At 33.8% G+C, this 20574-nt stretch overlaps 1 protein-coding gene across 1 annotated transcript; it reads left to right on the top strand.

Moving 5' to 3' along the window:
- Window positions 1-12460: 12460 nt before the first annotated feature.
- Window positions 12461-13981, top strand: LOC131074937 (glucan endo-1,3-beta-glucosidase). The gene is made up of 2 exons (XM_058011713.2): window positions 12461-12674; window positions 12852-13981. The coding sequence occupies exons 1-2, from the start codon at window positions 12476-12478 to the stop codon at window positions 13799-13801; spliced, it is 1149 nt and encodes a 382-aa protein (XP_057867696.2). The 5' UTR covers window positions 12461-12475; the 3' UTR covers window positions 13802-13981.
- Window positions 13982-20574: the final 6593 nt, after the last annotated feature.

The following is a 20574-nucleotide window of genomic DNA, read 5'->3' as shown; positions in this document are numbered from 1 at the left end:
TGGAATTATAACCAACTTCCTATTCACCCTAGGCATGTATCTAGGGATTGCACGCTTCTTGATAACACCTTTGCATTTGTCATAATCCTCTACAATCCGCTCCAAATCTATATCTGTACATGCAGCACTAGTAATCTGGAAAGCTTCAACAAAGCTAGCTCTGTTAATTGAAACTAGGGTAGACTGGTTCTTTCATCTGATTACCCTAGATACTAGGCAATAGTGTTTGGCCAACTCTATGATCAAATCCACATCAACATACACATTTGGCACAATTAACTTTGCCATATTTAAATCCCAAGGGTTTGACATCGGGACACCCTTAATCCTATTATTCCAGAAATAATTAAACAGAGCAGAACCAGTCATATTAGGCATGGTAGGGTTTCTGCATTGGCTCCATAAATCTTTCCATGCCAAATCATTTGTATTCAAAGCAACAGAATTCCCTGGCATCAAATCTACAAATTCTTCTTTTTATTTCTTAACCATTTTTTCCTTAGTGGCACTGGCCTTGGAGCCTCCAGGTCCTCCTACTCCACTTGTTGTGGGCTTGGGCTTGGACTTAGGCTTGGAAGCTCTAGTTCCACTCGTCGCCTGGCTCATTTTAGCTGCAGGAGAAAAATTTAACCAATTTTTTGAAATTTTCCCACACCCAACACTCTGAATTCTCCAATGTTGTTGCAGAGCTCAATTCACTGGATTACCTCAAAGATAGAATGCATTAATGCAATTATACAAAATCTTGGCTCAATCATGCAATTTATGGTATTTGGGCTCCATCACTTCTCTCAAGTCTCAAGTCTCATTAATTGCCACACTTGCACAAACTAGCTATTGTGGCATTAATTCAAATTTCAAACTTCAAAGCTCAAGTACTCAAGCAAAATTTGAATTCATGCCCTTCTATTTGATTGCGATTGCCATTCAAAACTTTTACAAAACCCGACAAACAAGTCCACATGTTAGCAAGTTAGCGACAATGCTACCAAATCCTCTTAATCGCAAGCTCACAACCCCTTTTACGAATCCTCAAAGAATCTCGCGAGTGAGCGACAGTCATTGATCTTCATCAAGCCCTTCAGTCACAACCTCGCAACAACAGTTGTAATGTTCTTTCTTTACCTGCGAGTTGGCGACCAATACAAATCTAACAAAACAACTTATTTCATCGCAAGTCCACAACTAGAAACTTAACTTGACTTAAACCCTTGCGATCCCACAACAACAAGACACTTAACTGCCGTCGCATGCTCACAACACTTTTTGACTTAAGACTTACAAACCCGCGAGCATGCGATGACCACAAAATCAAACCAAAACTTACCTGTCACTAGATCACAACTTAAAATACTAAAAAACTTCAAAACCTACGAACAAGCGACAAAACCAACTAAGCTATGATACCAACCACATCGCATGATCACAAATTAAAATGACTTAATCACGAACACCTCGTGACCTTGCGATAACATAAAATCACACCCAGTCCCAACCTCGCAACATAAAATGGTATTTGGGCACCGTCAATTCTCTCAAGTCTCATTAATTACCATTTGCCACAAATGTCAAAATCTCAACTCGATCATGCAATTTATGGTATTTGGGCGTTGTCACTTCTCTCAAGTCTCATTAATATTAATTGCCACACTTCCATGAACTAGTAGTAGCTATTGTGGCATTTGATTGGCGATTGCCATTCAAAACTTTTACAAAACCTAGCAAACAAGTCCATGTGTCAATCCCCATCTTTAATTTTACACTCACAACCGGTTATAATAATTTGGAAAGGAACTGACGAGTTAGCGATAATTCTACCAAATCCTCTTAATCGCAAGCTCGCAACCCCTTTTACGAATCCTCAAAGAATCTCGTGAGTGAGCAACAGCCATTGATCTTCATCAAGCTCTTCAGTCGTAACCTCACAACAACATTATTAATATTCTTTCTTTACTTGCGAGCTGGCGACCACTACAAATCTAACAAAACAACTTATTTCATCACAAGCTCGCAACTAGAAACTTAACTTGACTTAAACCCTTGCGATCTCATGAAAACAAGACACTTATCCGCCATCGCATGCTCGCAATACTTTTTTACTTAAGACTTACAAACCTGCGAGCATATGATGACCACAAAATCATACCAAAACTCACCTGTTGCCAGATCGCAAGTTAAAATGCTAAACAACTTCAAAACCTGCGAGCAAGCGATGAAACCAACTAAGCTGCGATACCAACCACATCGCATGATCACAAATTAAAATGACTTAACCACGAACACCTCACGACCTTGCGACAACATAAAATTGCACCCATTCGTAACCTCGTAACATAAAATGGTCAAGTGCAAAACATCTTGCGAGGTAGCGACAACTAAAATCTCCCAGTACTCGCAAGCTCGCGACTTAAACTGACTTGATGATAAAGGACCTGCGAGCTAGCAATAACCATAAAATCTCAAAACTTTTTATCTCTTGACCGCAACGACCCAACGAGTACCAACAAAAATTGATGCTTTATGTTAATTTACTGTCATAAACAGGAGCAAGCAGTGGCACACAAACCATTAATGACTTAGTACTTACTCGCTAACTCTCATGGCTATAATGCATGGCATCAATCCAATTCAAGACCTCGCAACCAAAGCAATTTCATTAACAATCTCTAGCTCACTTACATAAAATGCTAACACTAAAAAAAGTAGAGGCCTCGCGATTTAAACCCAAACTAACACTTGCTAAGTCGCCACTTAAATTGTTAAACATGAAATTTATCTACGAGTTAGAGATGAAATATTAAACATGTCTGACCAACCATTTGACCACACTTGACGTTGACATGGACAAATAAAGAGAGGACAACTCAAATTTTCAACGCACGACAACTTCAGTTTACTAGCCAACTAAGACAAAAAATAAACACAAAACCCTAATCGACATGAACATCATGTTAAGTATTTAATATAGAACAGTAGAAAGGATCTAGCAGTAATAGTTATGCAATATGAATAATGTTATGGATCTTGTGACACAAATTGTTGCATTTCATATTCAACATAATGTGGAACCAAATACCAATTTACTAATAATTCAATTGTTTACTAATAATTCAAATTCACAATTAAAAATATGAAATAAGTATCCATTCTGATTGACAAATTCAAGGAATACAATATAAAAAATCATCAATGACAACTATAGTATTGCAATTTTGCAAATTGAAATTGTAATATGACTCAAGAACTGTAGTATAATTATAAATACCTATAAACTGACTACTAATTCACTTCAGTGTCTCACTCCGAGGCTTTCATATCCCAAATGGAGTCAAGATCTAGAAACTGACTAGTACTAATAGGTTCATCTTCATTCTGAGTCAGGTATTCAAAAATGTCTTCATCTTCATGTTGACTCTAAGTCTGTGATCCATCATATTCATTTGTCTCAACACTAGCACTAGCAGTAACACCGCCATCTCTTAAAGTGTTGCACACCCCTCGTCTTTCATGCATGGAATTCCAGATTGCCAGTGCCCTATCATATGGAAAATCTCTAATATTATACTGGGTTACAAACAACCTCAAGCAATTTTCCAATTCTTGTCTAATTTGTTTCTGATCTTTGATTTCAAAAGCCCTAATGCACTGAAAACTCTTTCATCTTCCACCGACCCCAATATCATTGTTTCACATAAATCAGCAAGTTTCAAATATTCTGGTATTGCAATACGCAATGTTTCACTTTGATCTATCCTTTTCCAAAGCCTTGTGATCAATCCAGGTTCAAATGGATTCTCCAAGTTAACCAACTACTGTTTCATAACCAATGCAAACTGTTTACATTTTTTCTAAAATGATCTGAATTTAAAATTCCTTCTATTGGTTGTCCATTGCAATATGCATCTTTTGAAAATGTCAATATCAATTCCTCTAGTTTTTTACGATACATCTTTGCGTCATTTGGATTATCTCCAATTGAATGCCAAAATTGAGGATACACACAACCCATGGCTTCAAGTATTTCTTCTCGAGGGAATCTTTCACGAATCTCAGTTGAAAGTTCATATGCAATAGACTTCAAATTATCACTAACAGATTTAACAATCATGTCAAAATCTTCCTTTTTAACTGGTAGTGCTCTGCCTCGCTTGCCCGTCTTAGATTGATGCATTGGTATCTAAAATCCTTTTACAAAGACACATAACTCATTTTTTGTATTGAAATGTAAAAAAAATTCAGCATGATTCAAATCTGTAATTATCTGCCACCTAAAAAAATTTGGGCTTTGCCCTGTTAGATCTGAATATAGACCATCCAGGCTCAAGCATGTCATTTTATGTAGAGTGCTATAATCATTGATATACATAGTTTTGTCTTGGGCTTTCTTAACAAGTTTGTTGATTGAATCTAGCATGGGGAGAAGACTAGCTAAAATTAACAGAGTCTCTATATCACTTAACTTATGTAAGAGATCAAGAGCTTCGTCTATTATCAGGCATTGCTCATACATTAGTCTGATCAAGGATTGATATTCTGTTAGAACTCATTCCACTGGTCCATGCAAGGAGATCCATCTGGTCTCAACATCCCTGAGAAGCTTGTTTCCTCCTATTACTCCCTCAGTAAAAATCTAAAATTCTGCAAAATGTTTAGTACTTCGGCAGAAGTATGAGTGGAGATTGTGGACCAGATCTTCAACTTTTGACACTGTAGGGAAATTGCTTACAATTCTATATGCTAAATTAATTCGATGGGCCATGTAGTGAATGCCAACCATGTATGGTGCAATACTAGTTTGTAATCTTGCGCAAAGATCGGACCTTTGACCTTGCATTACTGCAGCTCCATCAGCTCCAACACACACTAACTTCTTGGCAATTGTCAAGTCATCCATACAAGCAATTCATTCAAAGATTTCTTAACTTCCAAATATAAATTTTATGTTGTTGAATTGCCCCTCATTTTACAAACACAGAGTAGATGAGCTCGGTGGACATGTTCTTTTATGGTATACACATGCATACAAACCCAAGAAATGTTATCTACCACAGTAACTTCATCTATGGATTTATATGAAATGAAATTTGACTCTTTTACACTCTCTTGTAAATTTTTCTTTTCCACCTCAGCGAGACGGTTTACCATTTCCCATCCAGCATTAATTGACCAATGTGACATAGGATAGTGAGGAACATTCAAAAAAGATAATAAATTACTAAATTCTGGGAAATCTTTCATAGGACGCCCTCTTGACATAATATGAAAAACAACACTCATTTGAATAGCCTTTGCGAGGTTTGCATCTTTTGCTCAATCTTCAAGCCCAACCTTGATTGTATTTCCAAATCCACTATTACCAATTAGTTTCATTTTGTGGTTATGCTCTTCATATTCTGCGGCATACTTAACATGAAGACATTCTTCCTTTGATTTCCATCTTACTACTCGTGTTTCCTTTCCATCTATGATATGTTTTTCATAAACCTTACCAATATGCTTTTCTATGGTCTCAAGCTTTAGCTACATCTTCTTCTCTCTTTTAGTTTTCCAGCTACAAATCTTACACCTGCATTCTATTGCTTGTTCATCATTGTTTGGGACCGGTTCAATGAATGGGTACTTTTCTACCCAATCAATCTTAAAACTCCTTGTCATCTCCACTCTCACCCCAGTTTTACTTTCATTTTTCTTTTCTTCCTACCAACATCAACTTCATTACTAGCATTTGCATCAGAGTGAATTATCTCATTGTGTGTATCCCTTACAACATCTTCTGTTGTGTCAGTATTGTCATCCTCATTTGATCCACTTAACTCAATGACAATCCCACCTTGTGGTGGTGGTGAGCTATTGTGAATGGCTTCTATAACTGTAGAAGTTGATGGACCAGAATCTTTGCCAATTCCAAAGAAAGACTTTATGGTAGTATCTTTAAGTTTAAGGTTTGGGCATTTTGATGGCCTTTCAATCCCTTCAGTTTCACTGCCCTGAGGAGTCTTACCCTTGTCTGACATTCCAATCCCTTCACCACCCTAAGGAGTCTCCATCTCACCCTTGTATGACATCTCAATCTCTTCACCACCTCGAGGAGTCACACCCATGTCTGACTGTGACATCTTGCGTCTTGACCTCTCACTATGAATTAAAAGTTAAAACTAATACTATCAAGTATGAAGAAATGATTACTCACCTTTATGCCTTCTCAATTATCTGAATCAGGAATCAGGAATGTCTGGGCCTATGTTGCAGTATTGTAACTCTGGCCCTCTGCCCTACAATGTGAATGAACTTCGACTTTCCAACTCAATTTGTAGAATGCGAATCGAGACTGGAGAGATCCCAATTTACTAATCAGACATGAACAAATTGTAAGAGAGAGTGTATTTATAGAAATCCATGATTGCATTTTTGGCAAATTGTGTGGGGCCCGGGTGTCACAATTGCCAATAAACATTTAATTTAATTGCATTTTTGGTGAATTGCGCGGGCGTGCAATGAAAATTTAATTTAAGTGGGGCGAAATGGGTCCTCAAATGCTTATAATGTTTTAATTGATATTGGTGAATTTGGTCGACGCATGCAATGAACATTTAATTTACCACTGGTGAATTAGGTCCTGGGTACATGGTCATTTTACTATTGTTGGTGAATAACGGAGGTGATCTAATACCCGTATTCGAGTGATTCCAGGCAAATATTACGGGCATGCACGTCGATGGTGTGTGGTCAATGGTGAAGCCAGATTCTACAATGTGTCATTAACCCCAAAATTCTGGGCAATTTAAACATGATTATTGCCCCAGACTATTCATACAGAATTAGCCAATTAGTGAAGATTCGCCACTAAAAAACTCTCTAAACAAGAAAGTCATATCTGATTGGTGCGATTAGTGAAAGTCTTAAAAGTGCAACAATGCCTAATCAACTTTCCCTTCTATTTCTTGCACCAACTAGAGTTGCAACATTCAACATAGGAGCATCGACTATTCATTCCAAGGTAAGAATTCCAATGAAATATTTTTCTCTACTAGAAGGAACAAGACTAACAACTTTCCAAGAAGAACTATCACATGTGAAGTATATATTGATTGATGAAATGAGCTTCATTGGAGATAAATTAGTAGAGAACATCGATTCCCATCTTTGTCAAGAATTCCCACAAAATTTTGATCTAAGATTTGAAGGTATGTTCACAATTGCCATCAATTATAAAAAGCATTTCCGAATGTAATCATTGTAGGGTGGCTGCAAGAAGTTGAGTCCCACTTTTGGGCAAAAAGTGGAAGGGTTTTCTTTGTTTTTCAAATTTTCTATCAATTGATGTCAAAATTTGATGCACTTAGAGATTGAATCTCAAAAACTTCAGTAATAGAAAATGTAGTGTTCAAAGTCTACTTTTCAAATATGTAATTTATTTTAATACCCACATGGTAGAAATCACTTTTTAGTAGGCATGTTTCAGGACCATACCACACATGTGTACGACCACCCTTTTTTTATGCAAATAAATGAATTTTTATAAATCCTTCTGGGAAACGATACCTAAGACACCAAATATTGATGAGAATATTTTTTCTTATTTTTTTATTGAATATTTTTTTTTTATTAATTTTTAACTAACAATAAAGTAGATTTTCAAAAAATTGGGTGTACGACCACCATAATTTGATGAAAATTTCATATTTTTCAATTTTTTTTTTTTAATATTCAAAAGAATTGTATGTAGATCGATGTCATATAATTTATTTTTCGAAAATCCTAAAAACAAAAAAGTTATTAAAGTTTTAGTGAACCTTGGTATTTTAGGTTTAGGTTCCACTTTTGATTAATAAATAATACAAAAATTGTAAAAATAATCTTATCACTATGAAATTTACATTTCTGAAATCAAGACGCTGGAAACACTAATGGGTTTTCGTTTTGTCAAAAAATTCAATCAGAAAGGCCCTCAAAAAATTAGGCCAAGGTAGAAATCTAATGTCGTTTTACCTTAGACATTTTTTTGGAGGTCCAAGCATAGGTTTGGTGTGACCAAGCCTATCCCAAAGCAAAAAACAATGCTAAGGGTTGTTTCATGCCCCTAATTTTAACAAACGGGCGCCTGTTTTTAAATTCAAAAAATGGGCACCTGTTTCACTTTGTACTGTTGAAAGTGAAATGGGTGCCCATTTTTAACAATGGGCACCTGATTCTAAAATGGGCACTTGTTTAGCTTCGGGCACTCTAACCAAAATGGGCGCACGTATTCGAAAAGCGTGCACCTAATTTTTAGTTTCTCGAGTACCCAAAGCGAAATGAGTGACCGAGTTGTAAAAATCAAGTTCCCATTTCTAGCGAGCACTTTTCCCAACCTGCGAACTTCCGCGGGATTGGGACCCAACTTTGTGCATTTACCCTATAATTTAAATGTATTAAATTTATATATTTGCATTATATAACATTTAAAATTATGTTTGTCTATTATTGTCAAGTGTTTCAATCATTTTAGTTGGAGACCTGGGTTAGCTGCCTCCTGTCATAGACAAACCAGTATATGATAGTAATAGATGAGAAAAGATACTATGACAAGACTTCAAAATTGTGGCTACCTAAGACAAAGTTTTTAGATAGGATGGAGAAGATAGTGAATAGATACAATTTCATCAACTGTTGACAAACTTGAGAGAAGAACAACCAATAATTGATGACTTTGCTAATGTCAAGAACAAATAGTAACATGAGCACAACAATCAATGAAGACATTGACAATGATGTTCATTTGTTCTCCAAAAATGATAATGTTCAGAATCATAACAGGATAAAAATATATTCTCTCAAATAGCCAGTTGCACGTAGCACTGCAAGTAAAGGAAGTTCTCATGATGAGCTTGATATAAAGTTATTTATTAGCAAGAATGCAAGAGTAATGCTAATTTCTAATCTATGTGTAGAAGAAGGTCTTGTAAATGGAGCATTAGGTTATATTCAAAATATTGTATACAGACCTGGAAGTATGCCACTAGAACCACCAACATATGTAATGGTTAAGTTTGATAAGTACTCAGGATTTCCATTCAATGATCACAATCCACAAATAGTTCCCATTAGTGTAGGACAAAGAGGTTCTATAGTTCAAATTCTATTAAGACTGGCTTGGGCATTGACCATACACAAGTCGCAAAGTTTGACACTTGGAAACGCCACAATTGATATAGGACCAACCGAAAGAATAGGAATGATCTTTGTAGCTATATCTCATCTAATATATTTTCAAGGATTGAGAATAATGCCACCTTTCACATATGATTGCTGTGAAAAAATGAAAATGGGAAAACAACTTGCAAAGCGAAAAGTTGAAGAAAGTGGATCGAAAAATTTAGAAATAAGTTCATGTAATAATTTTTCATAAACATTCACTATTTCATGTGATCAATATTAAATTTGCATACTGTATTAGATTAAGTAGTAATCTAGATTCCTTTTGTATCATTCTATTTGTAATCAATTTAATTACATTTAGTTATTTATGTAATAACTACCTTGCAATGCTATATTGGTATTAATTTAACATAAATTCAAAGTTTCAATTTTATCATAAATGAAATATAAATAATGTTAACATTATATAATACATCTTAACATATAATCTAATTATTAACACAAATAATAGTCATTTTCCTTATTTAACACTAGATAAAATTGAATGATCTAACCATAGATCAAATTCAACCTAAATCCTAAACAAGTTGAACCCTCACACTAAAACAAATTAAACTCTAACCCTAAACCAAAAATGAAATAACCCTAATCCTAATTGAATATTAAACTAAATTGAAACTTAATCATAATCCTAAACCAAAATATACCTATTAAACCCTAACACAACCAAATTGAACCCTAGCCCTAAAACAAATAAAATCATTATTATAATAGTAAATCAAATCTAACCCTAGACCCAAACAAAATTGAACTCTAGCTCTAAACCTAATTGAACCCTAACCTAGCCTTGGACAAAATTGTACCTTAACCTTAAAATCAAATTGAATCCTAAACCTACAAACCTAACTAAATTGAACCACAATCTTAACACTAATCTTGAACCCAAATTGAACCCTAACCCTAAACCTAATTGAATAACATATTGAACCTTAAACCAACCCTGGACCAGATCAAAACCTAAACCTAATGTTAAACCATATTGAACCCTAAATGTGAACCTGATTAAAGTCTATCTATAAGACTAAACCTAATTGAACGTAAACCTAAAACTAGAAACCAAAATGAACCCTAAAATGAATTAAACACTAACCCAAACTAGACCTAAACACTAAATTAAATTGAATAATAGTCATTTGTCTTTTTTAACACTCGATAAAATTGAGTGATCTAATCATAAATTAAATTGAATGTAAATCCTAAACAAATTTGAACCCTAACACTAAAACAAATTAAATTCTAACTGTAAACCACCTCGAAATAACCCCAAATTGATACTCAACCCTAATCCTAAACCAAAATTTACCTTTGAAGTTCCTAAACACTACCAAGTTCAACTATATCCTTAAACTAAGTCATAACTTAACCCTAATTCATAACCAAAATTCAACCTAACCTTAAACCTAACTAAACTATAAACCAAATTCTAACCCTTAACCAAATTGAACCTTATCCCTAAATAAAACTAAATCTAAACCCTAAACCAAATTTCACCCTAAAACTAAAATAAATTAAACCCCCCAAAAAACCAAATTGACCCATAACCCTAAACCTAAGTGAGAAATAAAGAAAACCAACCCCAACCCTTATTAAATGATCATTAGGTTTCTAAATTAAACTGTCCATAATAACACTAATTCTCATTAAAACCTTAGTATAACTCTAATTAAACCTTAACCCTAACCCTACCTCTAAGACTATTTGCAAGATAACCTTTATCCTAATTGTAATAAACCCATTATATATTTGAACCCTATTCCCAATTCAACCCTAACCTTTCCACTAAACCAAATTGAGCCCTAGCCCTAAAAGTAATTTATCACTAAGCCAAATTAAACTATTACCATTAATCAACTTGTACCATAAACCAACCCCAATATTAAACCATATTGAACTCGAATTATGAACAAAATTCAACACTAACCCTAACACTAAACCTTATTTAACCGTAACCTTGACCCTAAACCAAGTTGAACCCTAGCACCAACCATCCGACTAAGCCGAATTGAAGCCTATCACTAAACCAAATAAACCTAAATCCTAAATCAAATTCAACCATAACTCTAACCCTAACCCTAACCCTAATGCTAAAATAAACCAAATTAAGCACTGAAACAAACCAAAATGGAATTGTAACCCATCTCATTAAAAATATTATTAAAATATAAACCTAAGCAAAATGAAACGATAATCATAAAACTAAATAACATATAACAAGCCTTACTAGTTTAAAATTATTTAAATAATTCATTTAATATAAATTATTTGATTTATAAACTATTATTTATTTAAATAATTAATATAATATTAAATATTATACTTAAAAAATTAATAAATATATTATAATTTAATTTCTTTCCAATTGCCCCTGAGGATGCTACTAGCATATATATAAATATATATAAAGAAAGTCAAGAAATATAGAAGCTTTCATTTCAAATTTTTACTTAAAATTTAACTTAATAAATTAATAAATGAAAGCTTGGATATCTCTTGGCTTTATATATATATATATATATATGCTAGTTAATACAATACAATTCTATGTTGATTACTTCCTCTAAAATAGGTATGAATCACCCTACCACTTTAAGAATGCGTAGTTTATATAAAAGTTGTTTGTGTATTCAGTAATTGGAAATTATAGAATCTCTTATCCCTAAAAATACTAATATGGATTTTAGTATTAATTAAAAATTAAACAATAGATACACTAAAATGCTATTGAGATATTATTAAAATTCTTGTTACTCTGGCATAACTAACATGTTAACCAATTACTAATGTAAAAGAGGCCTAAATCTGAAACGCAAAATGATTACTAATACCAAAGGTTGCGTAATTTATAAAATTTCTTGTTAGATATGTATTGAAGAGATGTATTGTTAGATATGTAAAATTTCTTGCTGATTTGTTAGATATGTAAAATTTCTTGACGAATTGTTTTGATCCACTACTCTTCTGGTATGCAAAATGAAATCGGACTCTTAAAGTCCTTAAAGAATTTGAAGACCAAAACAGATATAATATAACAAGAGGACAAGCACGTAGGAGAAATTAGACACATCTTCATAACAACCAACGTTTCGAGTCACATCTACGGCGGCTTCCGGATTATAATTGAACACATCTTTGATGACCTTCTTTGCGTATTGAAGAAGTCTGTAAACGTGTGTAATGGAGTCTAAGCAATAATATGACTCTAATTTTGTTTGTGTAGAAATCTCATAAAAGAATTTGTCGGGTTTTCCCGTGATTTCGGCCAATTTCCGGCCTTCCCATGGCGAAGACTGACTTCACAAACTTCGTCATTACGTTTGCCCTCTATAAATACATATGGTCGTTTGTAAACATTACATATCGTAGGACGTTCAGTGTTTGCAGAGTATTGCAAATAAGCATGGCATCCCCACATGGAAATAAGAAATGCTATGCTTTGGCTCTTTCAATTGTCATTGCGTTCTGCATTACCCACGCAGGTGAGACGCATTCTAGTATTTTTACTATAATTTTTGTATAGTTAGGGTATATTTTAGGAAATGATTTGTTCAAAATCTTTCAAAATTTATTATTTTTCCAAATAAAAAATCTCTCTTTACGTATCACTTTACAATATTCGCAGTTAGATTAAATCCTTTTCCTTTTCTGTTGGGCAGCTGGTGAGACGATAGGAGTATGCTACGGAATGCTCTCCGACAGTTTGCCTTCGAACAGCGATGTGGTGAATCTGCTGAAGTCGAACAACATAGGGAAGGTGAGAATATACGAAGCGAATCGGGACGCGCTGCAGGCCCTTCAGAATTCTGGAATCGAAGTGATTGTGGGAGTTGGCAACACCGAGCTTGAGAAGATTGCAGGTGACCAGGCTGCAGCAAACGGATGGGTCAACGACAACATTGTTCCATTTTCCTCTTCTGTCAACATCAAATACATTGCGGTAGGAAACGAGGTTTATGCTAATTCGGGACTCGTTCAGTATCTCCTGCCCGCGATGAATAACATCCAGACGGCTGTGCGTAACGCCAATCTGCAGGACAAGATGAAGGTCTCCACACCACACGCAGAATCGGTGCTCTCCAGCTCATATCCTCCTTCACAGGGAACTTTTGGCCCAGATATGAGCGGTATACTGAAGTTTCTGTCAGATAACGGCTCCCCTTTCATGGCCCACGTCTATCCATACTTCAGTTTCAGAGACTCCGGAGGCTCAATTTCTGCAGACTATGCGCTGTTTAGATCGACAACTACTGTGGTGACCGATGGCAATCTAATGTATAAGAACTTGTTCGACGCTATTGTCGACTCTTTTATATCTGCTATGGAAAAGCTAGGACAGTCCAATATTCCAATTGTGATAACTGAAAGTGGGTGGCCTTCTGCAGGCACTAGTGTGGCTACTGTGGAGAATGCCCAGACATACAACAACAATCTCGTCAAGCATGTTTTGTCCACTGACGGAACACCAAAAAGGCCTGGAAACACAATTGAGACATATATTTTTGCACTGTTCAATGAGAATCAAAAGGGTGGGGATGAGGACGAGCGCCATTTTGGTCTGTTTGACACCAATAAAAGTCCTGTATACCCAGTGAACTTCTCACCTTGATGCGGAACCTCCATATCTTTAAGGTATAGGTCTTGTTCCCATAAATAAAGTCGTCGTTACACTCCACGCTGTAGCGTATAACCTATGATAAAATAGGGTTTGTCCTGTCACCACCGTCGTCAGTGACAACAATAAATCTTTCAATAAATGTTATCAATAGGTATTTCTTCCTTGAGGTAAGTTCAATGGCGTTAGAGCATTAATCAAACACTTTCATAATGTAAAGGAACTAAAGTAAACACTATTAAATCTTTTACAAATTAATTTATTATAAAAGAAAATGAATAAATTAATATGTTGAAATATGTATAAATGTTATATTAATAGTGAATAGTTTTTTTCTGGTTCAAGTAGGGCTAAATAATTAGAGGATCGATTGTAGAAGATATAAAGTAGATATAATAATTGTATTATAAACTTTTTTCTTGTGTAATTAAATGAATAATTAATGGTGAAATTAGTATGTCTATAGTATATTTTATTTATTTTTGTGGTTTCGTTGACGAGAGTGTCTTAAAATGAAAGCTTATTAACAAGTGACAAACTCTTGTGTTATGTTTGGTTCATGTGTCAACCTCTCATATAAACATTTCATCTTGATTGTACTAATCTCAAATATGACTATGATTTTACTATTTCAAACTATATCTTGTACTATGCACAAGCACTACTTCACCCACCATCAAATATTAACTTTTGTATTTCATCCTCAACATTGATTCATTTAATCGATGGCTTCATCTTTCATTATCCACTTTTAGTCCATATGAAGAAATAGCATACGACAATAATAGTCTTTGAATGTTGAGGGTTTGTTGTCAATGCTTTTAAAGTTCAATGATATTGGCTGTGAAAATGAGAAAATTTGTGCATCATGGTGACTTACAATAATACAAAAAATACAATCTTTGTTTTGATAAAGAAAGAATTTGTAGTAGTTTATTTAATCACTTAGTTGATCAGGATGATGGCCCAATCAAGGGAAGCTTGTTGACTCTCTCCTATTTCATTGGGTTTAAATATTATATTTTATATAATAATATATTTATAGTTATTATTCTAGAAATTCAAAATTGACCATATCTAATTAAATTATGTTTTTTAATTAATTGTTTCCTTATGACCTTTTGTAATTAATTAAATTACATATTTAATTCATCCCCCCTTTCATCCATATATAAGGCTTCATTTTCTTCTAAATGTTAGATAATTTGATTAATTTAACTATAGTCCCCACTCCTAAATTCCTCCAAAGACAATATAATTAATTAATTAAATTTTCATTATTCGCATTAATGAATCCAAAATTGCATATGTTCAACGTAATTTTCTATGGTAGTAGATATTGAAAGGAGAGCGAGTGGAGGCATGAGGGTTTCAACAACTTCTAGAGTAGGAGACTTTGAAGGAGATGACAATGCAGATGGATGATGTGTGGTGGATCTAGTGGGAGATGAGGTTGCTAAAGATGGTAGCTTGTTTTGTATTTTTCTTTCTTTCTTTTGTCATTTTCCTTGGACCTCGACTAGTTTATGATTTGAAGTTTTGTTTGCCCTTGGTTTCCTCCATGTGCATGAGTGGTATTTTGAGGGTCCTCCATTCTGGGTGGCTTTTGGATTGCCAACCCTTTTTAGTAGATCTATATTATTGTTGTGACCTTAATGGAATCTAGTTGTCTCTGGCTCTCACTATTGTTGAGGTTCTTGGCCTGGGTTCCCCTTCTCTTAGTGTGGCTTATGATGAGTTTCTTTTTGGAGTGTTGGATCTTCCTTCCCTTCTACAACTTTGGCTTGTCAAGGTTTTGGGGGGTCTTGTGGGCTATGGTTTTTAGTGTTGCTTCCTCCTTACCCACTTCTACATTGCCTCTTTATGTTTGGTATAGCTGGCATGAAATTGGCCTTTCATACCTTTTTTAGCTTTTCCTAGTTTTATTCCTTTTTTGTCAAGAGGGTTGCTAGGTTTTTCTCTAACTCTAAATCCTCTATTCCCACTAGAGGTCATTTCTTTGTGCTCATTGTTGTGGCGATTCTATCTGCTGAAGAGGTCATTATTTCTTCTAGGGCCTATAATCCCTTGGATTTGATGGGTAGCTTTTATTAGGGGTTTAATTGGGGAGTCCTAGCTTTGTTCCTTGGTTTAATTTATTTTTTCTTGTGCACCTTTTACTTTAGAGGTTATGTGGTGAGCAATCAACTGGAGTGGGGCATTTAGCAAGGGTCATCTCTAATAACTTATTTGGTCCTTCCTAAGATTATTCTTGTTTATTCTATGGGAGGTCTTGGACTTGCTTATAGTCTAGTGGTGAGCTCTTTGTGGGAGTTGATTGGACTATTTGTATTCCTATTGGAATTGGGATGCCTCTTGAAGAAAAGATACATATCTTAAGTGCTTCCAAGTGGGTCAATATGTTGCCTAATTATTATCGAATTGGTCTTCTTAAGGAAAATTTGATGGCAAGCTCCCCTGATGCTACTATTACTATGGCAATTGTAGATGGATGAGGTATTGCTAGCTCTATTGAGGTGGATTGTGCTACTAGTGTTGTTCTTGGTCCTATTGATATGGCCTATGTAGTTAGTATTGCTCTTGGTCCTATAAAGGTGCACTAATTTTGGGGGTTTGCTACTTCTAAACATATTTAGGTGGTTTTAGTTTGCAGAGCTAGTTGTGTTTCCTTATTTGAATTCTAATCTTATCTTTGCTAGTATTTGGGTTTGGCTTCTACTCCTCTAGGGAATTTGGAGTTACCACTCCTTTTTTGTGAACATATTTTTTCATAGTGCTTCTTCCTCTAAAAGGTTTTAGGAAGTATGTCAAAAAATATTGATTTTTTTTTATCTTGTCCTTACTTTGGGGATTATTTTCTTAGATCTAAGTGTCATTATTGTTAGAAGGTATAGGGATTCCTTTCAAACCCATGGTGGTCTCTATGTTCGTTAGTTCTTTAAAGTCATATTTCTTCTTTGAGCATGTCTCAATTCATGGTGGTTCTATTGGTGAAAGGTTTCAGGAAACCTATAAAAAAAAATTGATTATTGTCTCTTTTCTTGGCTGCTCTCATCTCAAGGTTTTTTTGAAGATGGTTCAAAGTTCTTTCCTAAAAATCTCAAGTATGAAAATGAGATTCTAATGTGGGGTTGTTACCCCTATCCCTATCGATTAGTTTCTTCAATTAAAATCCTAGGTTCAAAAAACTATTTCGGGTTTTTTCATTTGAGGAAACTTATTGTTCATGAGTTCCCCCTTCTCCAATTAAAAGCCTATTTTAAAAAAAGTGTTACAGTTCAGAGTTCAATCTCTCTCCAAAATTACCAAAATAGAACTAATCAAATATTCCAAAATTAACATCAATTTTTCCATGTGTCAATCGATTTCACATGCACAAGCTTGCACATTTTTCTAATTACTTTACTAAAGATAGATGTCACTTTTTAGTGTCAATTATATGGAGCCACATCCTTCCTCTCAATAAATCTAATAATTAAATTCCCACATCTTGCTTGATTGGTAAAACGTCAATATTACCTTTATTAGAAATTTTACCATAAGCAACCTTTATTCTAAGCTTATCACTTTCATTATGCCTTCAATCTCAACAAGTCCTCTCACCACTTTTCCTTTTCCTCTTGCATGAGATAACCCTTATCCCTCATGGGACACTTATCACAAACCTACATCTTTGATCCAAGACCTGATCCTAATTTAATTTTAGCTATCCATTTAACATCTTTATGTTAACCCCTAATTATTCCTCTTAAAGCTTCTATTTATAGAATCCTTCATCCTTCACATTCCACAAAGTAATTACTACAAAATGGATACTACAACATATAAAAATCATGTCACGGTGTGTGATCAAAGTGTACAAACCAAGTCTCATGGTGTGTGCATGCATTTCAACATTGAGCAGAGTGTATAACCCCATGGCCAAGTGATTTATCCTACCTTAGGAGGAGAAATTACTTTATGGTAGCATACATGCATCCAAAAGATGAACACATTGCCATAATGAGATGCCCCCAAGAAAGGAAAATTCAAAGATAAATGGTCACAAAATATATAGGAAAAATTACATAAGGGATCCACTAGCTATGGTCAATATGCAATTTTGATAAATAATGTATAGTAAGAATAATTGCATTGAATTGACCTCATCCCCCAAATCTAGTAGAACTATGAACATATATTGAAATACGAACACCTAGAACCACCACAAAAAGACAAAGATGTCCCCCCCCCCATATGCCCCCACAGATCAAAGAGCACACAGAAAGGTAAAAGGAAATGTGGCTAAGGTTTCCCCTAGCCCACATAGGAAACCATCACCATAATCTCGAATGCCATAATCACATCTAGTATTTCCATCAAAGACCTCTATATTGAGGCATCATGATGTAAATTAATTTTTTCAAGTTGGAGAGAATTGTTTTTTTGTGTTAATACGATTTGATTTTATTTATTTATTTTAAATTATACAAAGTTGTATTAGAACAATTATATGAAGAATATTAGGGAAAGATAGAGAATTTACAAAAGTCAGGGAAAGCTAGAGAATTTACAAAAGTAAGATATTTTTAAAGAAATATCACTATTTTAATTATAGCCATTGTTTGGAAATATTGATTCCTTTGATTTAGACGTCAATCACAAAATATTGATATTAAAATTTCTCACAACTAAAGTTGCCTTGAAAAGCAGATTATAGATTTTGTTTGAAGCCAAGGCCACTGCTAAGGGTTTAAGACACTTAAGAAAGGTGTTGAAAAAGGGAGAGTCAATCAAAATAGACCATGTAAAGAAGGATGGATAAAAATGAGACATACAACTCTATGATTTCTCACTACCCATATTGAAGAAGTCATAGTGAAAGGCTCTACAATGAAATCCGCAAGCCATTCATAACCACTAACCAAAGCATGTAGTTTTTAGTCAAGAAATTTTTTTGTACCTCTAGAGACATTAGAAGATGACAAGAATAGTCATCCACCACAAAGGAGGGTCATATTTGTTTAAAAAATTACCATTCCAAAGAAGGAAGTTAATAGAGAATCAAGGAGATGACTATTGTTAAGTGTGAAGAAATCTACTAAAGGAATTGATGATTTAAAATATTATCATCTTGATATTTGGTGAAGCCATTGCTTAGAAGGTAACCAGATCCTTTTGAGGTTGTTTAGATAAATATGAAGTTTTTGTAAGGTTGAGGTAGATTGCAAAGAAACCAATCAAGTTTAATATTAGGGTAAATTTAAATTATTTATTTCAATGGGAAATAATGGTAAGAGAAAGAGAAAAAATGAAAGATTAAGGTGTGAAAAAATGTTTTGACAAAAAAATTAATTGAAAGTTGAAAAGTAAAATAAAGATTTTTTAAAAATTGAAATGATTTTCAAAGGAAATTAGTTCTCTAAAATATGAACTATCAAAGAAAATGAACAAAATAACTATTGAGATTACTTGCAATATTATTAAAGGAAAATGAGAATGCATGCTCAAATCCTTCACTATGTGATACCTTATATGAAACAATTAATTTCATGCTTTGTTTGACATAGATGATGTAGTTAAAGCTTCATTAGGTAATGAGTGTAAGGTTGAATATAAGAATGTGTTTGAATATAAAAATCTTACAAGTTGTGATGTTCATGGAAAAGAACTTTTCAAAAGAATGTTGATTTGAAAATCATGAAAAAATAGGTTATTAATGAAAATGATTAGGAGAGTATGGATATAGAACTAGAGAACTCATTGAAGCAAATGTTAGAGGTAAAAGAGCTAGAAATGATGCAACAAATTCAAACAAATCATCTCAAGGAATGCAATTTATGTAGTGTTTCCATTGTAACAAGGAAGGATATAACAAGAAAAGGTGTTGAGATCTACTTTTTTGTACTATTTGAAGATTGAAAAATCATTTTAAAAAACATATTGAAATAAAAAGCGAAATAGGCATTCTATGAAAGATTGTATACAAATGAATTGTAGATAGATGAACATATCCAATTGATAAAAGAAAAAGAAAAAAAATCAAAACATTAACCAAAATACTCAGATGTAAACTAAAAGAGTAATCAAACAAGATTTGAATATTTTAATCAAATGCTTGACAATTGCATATTATGACTTAAGAAACCAATCATGCAATTTGCATTGTGTTTACTATTAACAATGTTAAGAGAAAATGAAGAAAAACCATCTGATCCATCAAATAGAAAGGAAATAACTAAATGGATTAAAAAATGCTATATTATTCTAAACCCAACCATTTGTTGAATCCTGATTGGAAGCTACATTATGCAATTTTATGTTTTCCGCCAAAACAATCATATCAATTTCTCATTTCTACTAATTTTTTATAATAATTTAAACTTGTTAAATTGATAAAGACTTTCAAGTTTTGAGGTTGAACAACTTTAACTTTGTTGAAGTACAACTTTAAACTGGTAAAGTTTGAGTATAAGGAAAAATGAAGATGATGTTACATGATATTTATCACCATTGTAACTATCATCGAGGATTGAGCAGTCAATATACTGGGGAAATGTAAGGACTTTGACCACAAAATAGAAACATCTATAGTTTTCAAAAGATCATCTCAAAGGATCTAAGCATGTAACTAAAATAATGTTCACAAATGGATGGTAAGACAAGGCCATAAGTGGTTTTTAATTGAGAACTACAGAATTGAGAGTATTTTTTAAATGAAGCAGTTGTTTTATTACAGAATTAATTAGAGTTTTTTAATTATAAATAAGAATATTTAATTATGAGTT

Source organism: Cryptomeria japonica, chromosome 3 (genome assembly GCF_030272615.1).
Source record: "Cryptomeria japonica chromosome 3, Sugi_1.0, whole genome shotgun sequence".
In the NCBI taxonomy this organism is placed as follows: Eukaryota; Viridiplantae; Streptophyta; class Pinopsida; order Cupressales; family Cupressaceae; genus Cryptomeria; species Cryptomeria japonica.
This window is presented reverse-complemented; position numbering and strand designations above follow the sequence as displayed.